Here is a 12,208-nt window from a genome sequence, read left to right as displayed (position 1 = left end):
GCGTATATATTAGAATATGATCAATGGCTTTAATTTAGATGAATAAAAAAAGGGTCATGTGGAAAGCTGGCTGGCAAATTTTGTTGGTATTAGCTAGCTAGGCTAGGCTAGGCTACTATATATATTATATGCCCACGAACAAATCAACAACAAATACGTATACGCGATGACGTTCGCTCGTTCGTTGACAGAAATTAATGATCCAATGAGGGACCGGATCGTAATCTGCAATATTTGGGAAGGAGTGGTTACATAAGGCCAATATTAGATCAGTGGAAATCAAATTATATATATATATAATAGTAAGCAATTAGGAGAAGAACATATATATATATATATATATATATATATAATTGAAAGCGAGAGGCCTGGAAAAGAGATGGGGAGGGACAGGAACCTTTAACAGTTGCCATTATGATTTCCATCTCCATATGCCCACTTACTTCACTTCACTTCACTTCAATGATTATAAACTACAATTGAAAATATTAAAGGGTTATCAATTACACTATATATATTATACATACGCAACCTTTTCTTTTTTATTGTCTAAAACAACTCCCCATGATTATTAACAATCAATAATTAATATATATTTATCATGAATAGAGGATTATTATTATTAATGAATTATAGGTACGTACTGATATATATATATATAAATATATATATTAAAAAGCAAATAAATGAAGGGGGGGGGGGGATACACGTACACTTTCATTTCATGCTACGCAATCTTGATTCCAGGAAAATTGTACGTGTGGGATTAAAGGTACCCAAAATTTATGAGCAGCATGCGGCATCATATCCTAACGCATGGCCCTCCAACGTGGTCCTGGATTATCAGGCCTACTATGCATCATTGTTGATCTAAAACTTATTTACAGGGAGACGAAACAAAAGATGTCGCTTTTATTGCCCAAAATTGGTCCCCCAAAATGAACAACTGTCCCACCAACATAGCTTCCTAGTAGTCACCAATCACCAAGGACAATTTGGTCGTGCTCGCTAAACAAAGGCCAAAAGGAAAACAAATGAGAGCAGGGTAAAAGGACCACATAAGTAGTCGGTTGATTTTTTTATTTCAAAAAAAAAAAAAAAAAAAGGACACAGGAAAAGGCAATTCCACGACTGCAAATCTCTTGGTGCTCATGTCAGCTGGTCCAGGTTAGATAATTGGAGTTTGGAAATGAACACTACCACATGTGCCCATCCCCAATTTGTTTTTCATCAAGTTTCAGTACATTCCAATAGCATTTCGACCATGATACCTGCTCTCTGCCACTGAACCGGTTAGGATAAGGTACTTTCAGTTTCAGTTTCAGTTTCAAAGGGTTTAAATTCTGGGACTGTGATGCCACGGTTGGACTTGGTGGGAATATGAGTGAAATAGAGAGTATCAAGTCGGGAATACTTTTGGGCCTCTTGGATGTTTCTATCTATGTCTACGTAGCTGAAAAGAATGGAGAGGGCTTGAAAATGGGTTTGTATCTGATCTAATCCGGCCCAACTGAGGCACATGTGTGGAAATATTAGATTCGGCCCAACATTTACTGCCGACCTACGAGCTCCAAGATCATGAACTCTGATTATATGTTTCATCCGTGCAAGTTATTCGCAATTTTATATAAAACTTACCTGCGACCAAACACTTAAAAAACAATCTTCAATGAGCAAAATTCCAAGAGAATTAGTAGCATACCTACTGTTGATGATATGGTGCAGTCGCGGGGTGGCATAAATGGGGTTTTGAAATGGTTGGAAAGAAGGAAATCAATGATCAGGTTGCGTGGAGTCTTGAAGGAGTAGATATCTGTCAAGCCAAGAGCCCATCCATATAGCCATTGTATAATAATATTGCCATTTTCTTGAGGAGGACAAATCTCCTTTTATTAATAAATCGGCAGTAGCTATCCATGCAATTCAAGTCTATCAACCATATAGAATTCCCCTTTGTTTTGGCCAGTAAGCATATACATAATCAGCATCCCGTCCTCTCGTTTTGCACTTCACTCTATATAATAGATGCAATCAAGTCGCAACAAAAAAAATCCACAACCACTACCAACACATTCAATGGACCTTGAACCAGAGATGCCAATCCAGGTGTCCAATTCCAAATAGTTCATGCCACGAGTAATAGCCAGTTTCTCAATTTTAAAAAATGACACTGCATTACTGTGGATTAGTTGGGACGTTATTCCGATGCCAATAAAAAAAAAAAATTGTCACTGTGTTTGTGTTTTTTAATTTTCTTTTTTTGCATATAATAAACTACCACTAAGAGTTCAATCACGTAGTATAATACACTGGGCTTACAAGTAGCTTTGTCTTGCAAATCAAACACAACCCAAACCAAATCCTTAACAGCCTCCTATTTCCCCCTTGTAGCAACTCAGTTTCCGAGAAACAACCAAGTATACCTACTGTCCCGACTGCCCATAACCCCAGTGATGGCACTGCCAACAAACACTGGACCCCCAGGATTTCATGATGAGCTGGAGAACAAGAATAAGGAGTTAGTTGTTCAGACAATCTAGACACAGAAAGCACATCAAACTCCAATGTGAAGAACTTCACTCAGATAAAAACAGGGGGTAGGGGAATCGAATGTCATGATATTTCATCTCATGAAAGTGTTCAATTAAATGATACCACGAATCCTACCAACACTTAAGACAAATTGCCCTCTGTTGGGATGGGCCTTCTACTTTGCTTGAGAATTTTATCACGAAGTTAGTAACATGTTTATTTATGCACAAGAGAGGTCCCCTCCCTCGAACAACTGACAACTGCGTAGCGCATATGGGTTAATGCAGACATGCTTAAGTTGGCCAAAGAAGATTTAGCATCACCAAATGTTGGCAACTATTTAGTTGTAAACTATGCTGGGTTTGGATGATCTCTCTCCCCTATCACTTGATCAATTATTGCAAATTTCTGAGGTTCTTTTCCATGAATACACCCACATCACTGGTAAAGTAGCTTCAGCCTCCGCATTTGCACAAAGGCAAAAAAGTCAAAATCGAACGTTGCAACGAGCAGAAAGACATGTGATTCTACTTTCTCAATATCAAAGCAAATAAAGATGCGATCAAAAATGAAACGAAAACGAAAACCATAATCACATTTAGCCTTGTGTTACAACACGACCTCACCATTCTCACCCTCACCGCCATAGTTCCCATTTTTTTTTTTTTTTTAAATTTCTATTCTTAAGACAACATAAATCTCACTGAATCACTAAAAACTACTACAAAATCCCAAAATCTTGCTAAAAATTTTCACTAACCTTCCATTCCTTATCCTCACGCATCGCTACCGTCGCTATCATCGTCGTTGTTACCAAGATCACTAGCAATGTAAACCCCAGGCTGAATCGTCCGCTTCCGAGTCCTGGACGGCAGAATGTTATCCAAATCGACCTCCGCTAACGGATCGTCCGATAAATCGCTTTCACCATTCGATATATCGCTACCGTCATCTTCGTCGTCGTCGTCGTCGTCGTCTTCTAGAATCAATTTGCCTTTGCCCTTGTCATCCCTCACTATCCCCTTTCCCCTCTGGTCCACCTCAACCTTCCCATTACCGTCCTCACCATCTTCATCTTCATCTTCTTCGTCCTCTTCTTCGTCATCATAGTCGTCCTCGTCTTCGTCTTCGGCTTCGGCGAGTAAATCGGTCTCGAATTTACAGTCCTTCTCTTGAGCTATTGAAGAATTGTGTTCAGAAGATTCAAGAAAGTTGTTTTTCTCTTTGAAAACCGAGGAATCGATGTTGTTATCTGGAGGGGCTTCTAGTTTCGTGGTTTTCTTGGGGTTGTCATCGCAGGTGAGATCGGGTTTGCGCTTCGCGGACAATGTCGGTTCTTCTTGGTGCTTTATCTCCGCCATGAGTTTGCCTGCTCAAAAATTTTGTAGTCAGTGTGAAATTTGGGGCTCTCGAGTCTGAACTCGTTGACGGTTAGGGTTTTGGGGCGTGCGTGTATAGGAGAGAAGAGGGTGATATAAAATAGGAAAATGCTATATGCCCCGCTGGGGGCTCCCGCTGCTGTAGCATTTTTTTATTTAATTTTTTTAGTTTTTTTTTTATATAAATATTTTTAATAATTTTAAATATTTTAAAAAATAAAATAAAAATTATAATATTATGAAAAAAATATTTTTTTAATCATGAAATAGAATAAAAAATAATATTTATTCTACTTCTTGATTAAGAAAATATTTTTTAATAATTTTTTTTTACTTTCTGATTAAGGAAGTGTTTTTAATGATATTTTAAATTTATTTTATTTTTTAAAAATATTTAAAAGTGTAAAAAAATCTATATAAAAAATAAATTAAAAAAATATGCATAGAAAAGTACATGGTAAGCCCAACGGGAGCCCCTAACGAGACTGTAGCATGTCTATTTTAAATATTTAAAAAAATCATAATATTATTAAAAAATATTTTCTTCATCATTTTGCTACTTAAAATTGGATTAAAAATCTCAACATTTTTGCATAATCTAATTAAATTCAATTAAATAATATAATCATGTAATTTAATTAAAAATAAATTTAATTTTATAAAAATTATTCAAATAGTAAAAGAAGATTAATTTTATAAAATTAAATTAATTTTTAATTAAATTACATGATTAAATTTATTTATTTCTAGATTATATAAGAATGTCAAGTCCTAAAATTTTTAGTCTAGATTCAAAAAGTAAGAGGCAAAAAATAGCTGAATAATAAACTAGTATTAAAAGATGTATAAGTGTATCATTACAAAAAATACTACGTGCAATTGTCTTTGGGGAACCCGCGCCCATGTCGATATGAAACGTACCGTTTCGTTTGAAATTTTCAAAATGCATCTTCTCCACCAAGCTAACCCATTCCCATGAAGCCAATCCCTTCCCTTTGTCTTCTCTACTCTAGACCAGACTGATACTAAGAGCATCTACGTTTGCATCCCTATATCACTATTATCTTTAAATTATAGAAAATAATTTAGAAAAAAACTCGAAAACTCCCTCCCATCCCATTTTCTATTTTAAGATTTTGATTTATGGGATAAACAATGTCCCCTAAATATAGGGAACTATTATTTATCCCATAAATTATCTTTTATTAATATTTTATTCTAATAAATAAAATACATTCTTCTTCTAATCAATTACATTTTCTCTTATATCCATATTTATTATAGTTTTAAATAATAATTTTAAAAATAATTTAAATAATTACTACAATATAAAAATAATAATTTTAAAAATATTATCAAACCCGTAAAAAAATAATTTAAATTTTTGTTTAAAATATTCACTATAGTAATAGTTCAAAACATAAGAAAAAATATTAAGTAGTTAAATTTGTAAATGGAAGTGAGAGAAAAAAATAATAAAGAAATAATATAAGAATATTATTTTAATAGAATTGAGAAATAATAGGGAATGAGATGTAGAAGATCTTTGAAATATGTGTAAAATTTAGGAAAAAATTATAAGAAATGTCATTTTTAATTAAATTATAGATAATTTTATAGAGAATCCAATGTGAATGCTCTAAACTATCAGAGTAAAAGAAGACAAACAAACTCACTCTAAAACACGGGTGCCTTACATCAAGAGCTTGAAACAGGCTCTGAAACATTGCCTTTGTATACAAATTACATTAACATCTACAAAGAACAAATACCCCTTAAATCAAAACTCATCTCTGTGAAGACCCATCTAGGATCTCCCATTTTCGATTGTAAGTAAACTCTTAGCCTCGCTTGTCTTTCCACTTTAATTCCCTCACTTTCTTGGTCTCTTTCACATTCACACTTGGTTTTCTTGCTCTAATTTCAATATCTAATTGGTCACTCAAACGGGAAAATTGAAGGTTTGAGTATCTGGGTTATCACCAACTCTCGAGAGTTCTTCGTCTCTAGCAGTTGCCGATTCCTATATATGGAAAGATGTTAATAAATTACACAAATGATCTAACAGTAAGATTAGTTGAACAAATACACACAAATAAGGATACCCAAAAGAAGTCAGAACCTTTCTTGATAGAGAAATTATATTTGCAGTCCTCAAGTGGGGACTGCATGTGCATGTATATTATTAAATGAGAGAAAACATCATTTTAGGATGGATAATTTTGTAATTTTAAAAAATTTTAAAGTTAAAATAGCCTAAACTTGCATTGCAGTCCCCATTTGGGGAGTGTATCTAGCATTGTTCTATTGTAAATTTATTGATAGAAATGAAGTATTTAAAAAGAATAAAAAAAGAATATGTAAATGATATAAAGAAAAAATAGATAAGTTGATGAATCAAGGGCTGTAATCGAGTCGAGCCGGAATTTGGTTTGTCGAGCTCGGCTCGACTCAAAATATTCGAACTCGAGATCTTTTTTTATTCTTTGTTTAAGCTCGACTCGATAAACTAAACTCTCAGCTCGAGCTCATCTTACAAACTAGTTTGAGTTGAGTTGAATTTTGTTAAGTATGTGTCGTTTATAAATCTAGCGGGTATCTACTTTTACGAATGAGTTTTTTTTTTCACGAGTCGAGTTCGATTCGAGTTTAATTGAGATAGTATCGAGCAGGTTGTCGAACAGACTGGTTTATTTATAGCTCTAGATAAATGATATATTATAAAAATTAGTATGTAAAATAAAATAAAATAAAAATTTAGTGATGTATTATAAAAAATAAGATAAAAAATTCATTAAAAGTGCTCCAATACAAGCGATTGTTTTTCATAAATGCGTGAAACTCACGCGTGGTTTCAAGCATGCGTGAATGTGTGCATCCCGTTCACAAATAATAAATATCAATCATTCTATTTTGGAGGGATACTATGTGTAGTACACATTCATGCAATAAGATTTGACAATTCATAATTCTAACCCTTCCTTATATTTTTTGTGAAAGGAATCTGCAAACTTATTAATTTTGTTAAGTAATATTAGTGCTTGCTGACTGCAAACTTATTAATGTTTTTAACTCATTAATGTTGGTAGTTAATTATATTTATTATCTGCTAAGAAACTTTCCATGCATGTTGCCCACGTGGCGCCTGTGCATACAACCCGAGGTTTGGATTCCATAAAACAGGGTTGAATTAATTAATTAAGACAGGCAGGCAAAAAAAAACCAGAGGAATATTATCCAAATTTATATAATCCGTATATCAGCGCTCATACGTACAGATCAGATAATAATCATATTGATTGATGTCAACATAATTTAAATTTGTAAATCAGAGAATACAGGAACCATTAATCAGGTCAAACCTCTGAGCCAAAGATATCACTTTTCCGCTACGTAAAACTTTCTGTGTTAACACCCAGTTAGACGAGGACAAAATAGCGGGTTTCGCTTCTCCATTCTCAAATTCAAAACCACTCTTCCCCTATGGAAAAAAAGCTCAGGGAGGGAGAGAGAGAGAGACGCCATTGATTTCTGTTTCAGGATTCAGAACTTTAGCAACACCTGGACCTCCATTCCAAGCCCTCCTTTGCTACACCTCCACCGTTTATTCGTCACTGCTTTCTAAGTTAAGCCATGTCTCCCAACCCAACCACCCCTATCCTCCTTGCTCCACACTTTTCAACGCTAACTCCCATAACCCTAACCATAGTTTCTACTCCCCAGTCACATTCCAACCCATTTTCACCAAACTATTTACATATACGAAGAAACAAAAGATCTAAAGGCCAGGCAACCAATATGCCTGGATGCATACTGCACATTTGTCATCCATACCTCTGGCACTGTAATCACCTTTACTCTAACCCTAGTTTATGCTCTCCAGTCTAGTTCGTCATAAAAAAAACCCCATTTCACAAAAAGATATAAGCAAGAACAAAAGGATCCGAAAGCAACCATGAATCCACATTGCACATGTGTCACCCATGCCAGTCAGTCTGATCACACAAGTCACCAAAAGCCATAACCCTAGTTTGTGCTTCCCAAATCCCATTTAACCATTACCCATCATCTAAAAATCTGTAATTATATAATAAGAACAAAAGATTGGAAGGCCAACATGAATGCAGAATGCACAAATGTCACAAAAACCAGGCTGGGTAATCACCATGAACCCTTGCTAAAAATAGCAAAAAGCGTAAGAAAAAGCAGAAGCCCACTATTCTCTTTAACACTCCCCACCCATTTCGTGATTGCCGAGCGTCCATCAGGCGCTATTTTTCTTCGATCTGCACAGATAGCCACTGAATAGTACTCACAGAAACCCAAAACCCTAGCAGCTAATGATGAAGGACCAACAAGGGGTTCCGTATGTGAAACCCGAGGCGGCCTGTGGTTTGGTGGCAGCTGTAGAGGCTGAGCTTGGGCTTGTCACCGTTGGGGGGGACACGACCACCCGTCATGGGTCGGATCTGATCGGGGCGACCCGTGACCTTGTTGCTGCTGTTACGAGTTTTGGGGTAGTCCACAGGAAGAAAAGGATGCCCAGACAGAGACGATCATCCACCAGAAAACTCCTGTCTTTTGCTCCCTCCAGCTCCCAGTTGCCTCCATCCCCACTCCATAGCCTTCCCACTCTCCCTGCACGTGTGAGCTTTCATTCCCCCCACCCCCTTTCTTTATAACTTTGATCTTGTGGGTTTTGTAATTTTTTTTGGGTGCACCTAGCTTAAAATGGATTTTCACTTTCTCACTAATTAACGATTGTCTTGATCAGAAGACATTGTGGACCAGGTGAGTTTTGCTAGGTTGGTATCTTTTTATTCATTCAATTACGTAAATCTCGAATATATATATATATAGTTTAATTAGTAACTCTGTCGATTTTGGAATTGATTAGTTAAATATTAAACAGAGCTTGGAGATTTGCAACCTTCAGGAGTTTTCCTTTATATAGATTTACCCGTGAGCTGATTTTTCTTGTTTTGAGAAAATATGGAGTTTGTCGTGTCAACTCGTCTGCGATTTCTTTTGGATTTAAATATGAATTGCAGCTGCTAGCTAGCTGCATATATCTTTATAAAATAGTAAAGGGAAAACGATTCGATAGATCTGAAAAATAAACAAAAATCACTTGGACAATTACGTTTTTGCTGTGGCGACCAACCTCTTATTTGGGTTAATTATAAAATCTTAGAAATATGTGAAGGGAGCACTGAGACTTTTGATGACGTCGTTGGGAAGGATATGATATGTGCGCGCGCGCGCGTATTTATAATTTCCTCCTTTGTTGCATATATATATATATATAGGTTTTTCTGTTCTTTCCGGCCGGTTTGATTTGTCATGGCCTTACAACTCGAGTATAGATAAATACTTTTGTTTCTTATTTCATCCAATTTACTAAAAGAAATGATATTATGCTTTAGGAAATTGATCCTAGGAGGTTGAGATTCCTATTTGAAAAGGAGCTTAAAAACAGTGATGTAGGCTCTTTGAGGAGAATGATACTTCCAAAGGTTCGTGTATTTTACTTCTTAATTAATTAGTCTATGATTTGAATGATTAGCACTTAGCTAGTAATGCTTAATGTCTGAGTGGATTTTGAATTGGTGCATTTGGTAACAAACAACCAAGGTTCACTTAATGCAATCTGTAAGTACCATTAACTCTGTATCAGATCGATGCTATCATCTTTCTCTCAAAAATAAAAGAATGATACATATTATATATACATATATCATGGAACAACTTAATTTCAGAAAGCAGCAGAGACTCACCTCCCCATCCTAGAGTCCAAGGAAGGGATTTTTATCAGCATGGACGACTTGGATGGCCTACATGTATGGAGTTTCAAGTACAGGTCCGAGTCCTCTGGTTCTCTATTCATGAGCAAAAGATCATACTGGAATATGTATTAATTTCAATTGTCAATATATATAGTAAAACCTAAGTTGTAAAAATATGCGACAATTAATAACTAGCATTATATATATATATATAAGCTCAATTAATATCTTTGCAATTTCCTGTATCCAAGGCTAGAATAGCCAGCCCAGATGTTCTCTCATGAAAAGTTTTCAAGTTAGAAGAGTTGGACTACAAATGTAGGTTCATTAATTTTGGATGTTCAAGTACGTGGCCGGCTATTTGCATGTGAAACAAAAATCTAACTTGGAAATTCATTTCATTTCCATATAATTTGTAATTGTCTTAATTTGTAATGGAAATTCATTTCCTATCAAAAAAAATTTTGTAATGGTCTTAATTCCATATCTTGGTTATTTTTTTCCAAGCAGGTATTGGCCTAATAACAACAGCCGAATGTATGTACTAGAAAATACTGGTATGGGATTTACAGACTCTTATCTTTCTGATCTCCTAGTTCTCTGTCGTGTCAAAACTAATTAAATTATCGAATTTCTATCAATTTTATCAGGGGATTTTGTCAATACGCACGGCTTACAACTCGGAGACTATATCATGATTTACCTGGACGATCAAAATCAGAACTATGTATGTTGCACCAATTTACATGAGCTAGCTAGCTAGCTGGCTTCAGATATGTTAAAATTAATAAGTTAAAGTAGTTGGTTTAGAGCATGCATTCAAGCATGCTAGATCGATCATCCTTGAGTGCTAAAATTAAGTGGTTTAGTAGCTAGCTAGCTAATAGATGTTGCTGTTTTTGCGCGCAGGTCATTCGGGCTAAAAAGGCTTCTGATGATGATGATCAAGATGTATTTGCTGATCACATGATAACCAGCAGGAATAATGGGGTGAATGGCAATTATATGGTTCTTAATGACTATGAGCCTAGTAAACAAGGTGGTAATTCCTTTTATGTGAATTATCCCATGGTGGATGATACAAACATGTCATTTATCTACGACACCACAAGCTTCTCAAACGATTCACCGCTTGATTTTTTGGGCGGTTCCTCGACCAACTACTCCAGAATCGGATCTTTGGAAGGCTTCGGATCTGTTGAAAACTTATCTTTGGATGACTTCTATTAATACTGTACGTACGCGTGTCATAACAATAATATTAGAAAGCTCCCAACATATATGGCAGTCATCATCATGTCTGCACATATGCAGGATCGATCCTGAAATACTAACGTTGAGGGCAACGTCTTCGATCATTTTGCTACTGAATTTATAAGCAGTGTACTACTACTCGTACTTTTGCAATAGTTGCATGCACATATATATTGCATGGTAAAATAAAGAGTAGCTAGCAAGCTATATATGATGTAAACTTTTTGACATGATCTGTCCTAGCTAGCTTGCATACATGATTAATTTCTTATAATTTCACTTGGACAGATCGATCGAGTAGATCACTCATAGATCAAGTATAAGATCAAAACTGTTTAATTATAGTACTCATTCATACTTTTCTATTAAAATGAGTCTATTTTCGTTCTAAATATATAATCAATCTGGTCGTAAATAGTCATGCATGTTTTCTAACTTGCTTACTTCATGTAGAACTTGCCCTGCATATATATCATAATATATATGCCTTAATTTATTACGTGATGCTAATTATCTGGAAAAAATGGCACTACGCAGTACGTTGTAAATATATATGTACTACTCAATAACGAACTGAGACTCATGTCAATGATCATATTCTTAATTATCGATCATACGTAGGATCCCTTAATTTGTTTATAAGCTGGTGTAAATGATCGAATTAAGCTATGACCTATTATCAAATTAAATAGTTCTCTAGCTTATATATATATATTGTTAACATAGAAGAAGGAACCAGTTATTAAACCAAAATATTCAACCTTCACACAATTTATTTGTATTTCTTAGGGCTGATCAATATGATTAAGTATTTCTAAATCTTATTTTATTGAGAGTTCTTAATTTGTAATTAATATCTAAACGGATGGTGAATAGAATCGAAAAGTTCCCTCAATTTATATTGAATTATAAGCTGGTATTTGAATTATATTATAGACTACATTTTTTAGCATATAAACCGAAATGATGTAGTTTTTATTTATTTTTTAATAATGTTACTCATCATCTATTTTATCATCATTCTCTTATCATCTCATAATGTTGTATTAAGTTAATGATTTGAGATTATACGTTATTATGTTTTACTTGTAGACTTATTATTTAATGTCATATCAAGATCAAATCGATGTTGATACGAGGATGATCAAAAAAATCATGATTTTTTTTTTCCCATATATATTACATTAATGTATTAAAGCTCCTCGACAATAAAGGTAGGACTGAACAAAAAACCTGCAAACCCAACCCGAACCGTTT

General features: G+C 34.8%; 2 protein-coding genes across 3 annotated transcripts; one reads left to right on the top strand and one right to left on the bottom strand.

The window, feature by feature from the left end:
- Positions 1-2,062: 2,062 nt before the first annotated feature.
- LOC109001861 (pheromone-processing carboxypeptidase KEX1-like) lies at positions 2,063-4,021 on the bottom strand. The gene is made up of 2 exons (XM_018979338.2): positions 3,293-4,021; positions 2,063-2,498 (listed from the first exon to the last, which is right to left on the bottom strand). Exon 1 carries the CDS (start codon positions 3,891-3,893, stop codon positions 3,309-3,311), a length of 585 nt encoding a protein of 194 aa, XP_018834883.2. The 5' UTR covers positions 3,894-4,021; the 3' UTR covers positions 2,063-2,498; positions 3,293-3,308.
- Positions 4,022-7,937: 3,916 nt separating this feature from the next.
- On the top strand, positions 7,938-11,055 carry LOC109001833 (B3 domain-containing transcription factor FUS3-like). 2 transcript variants are annotated; one of them, XM_018979273.2, is made up of 6 exons: positions 7,940-8,557; positions 9,338-9,427; positions 9,671-9,771; positions 10,208-10,254; positions 10,348-10,424; positions 10,607-11,055. In XM_018979273.2, the coding sequence occupies exons 1-6, from the start codon at positions 8,252-8,254 to the stop codon at positions 10,925-10,927; spliced, it is 942 nt and encodes a 313-aa protein (XP_018834818.1). In that variant the 5' UTR covers positions 7,940-8,251; the 3' UTR covers positions 10,928-11,055. The 2 variants fall into 2 exon arrangements, with proteins under 2 accessions (XP_018834819.1, XP_018834818.1); XM_018979274.2 differs by lacking the exon at positions 9,338-9,427 and having other exon boundaries at positions 7,938-8,557.
- The last annotated feature ends 1,153 nt before the right edge of the window (positions 11,056-12,208 follow it).

Source organism: Juglans regia, chromosome 10 (genome assembly GCF_001411555.2).
Source record: "Juglans regia cultivar Chandler chromosome 10, Walnut 2.0, whole genome shotgun sequence".
Lineage (NCBI taxonomy): Eukaryota > Viridiplantae > Streptophyta > Magnoliopsida > Fagales > Juglandaceae > Juglans > Juglans regia.
This window is presented reverse-complemented; position numbering and strand designations above follow the sequence as displayed.

What these genes read in the sequence shown, in the direction of transcription:
- LOC109001861 (XM_018979338.2), bottom strand. Translation starts at nt 3,893, where the DNA reads ATGGCGGAGATAAAGCACCAAGAAGAACCGACATTGTCCGCGAAGCGC.
- LOC109001833 (XM_018979273.2), top strand. Translation starts at nt 8,252, where the DNA reads ATGATGAAGGACCAACAAGGGGTTCCGTATGTGAAACCCGAGGCGGCC. An exon ending in GGAGAATGATACTTCCAAAG is followed by an intron (nt 9,428 to 9,670) that starts GTTCGTGTATTT and finishes ACTTAATTTCAG; the next exon opens with AAAGCAGCAGAGACTCACCT. An exon ending in GTATGTACTAGAAAATACTG is followed by an intron (nt 10,255 to 10,347) that starts GTATGGGATTTA and finishes CAATTTTATCAG; the next exon opens with GGGATTTTGTCAATACGCAC.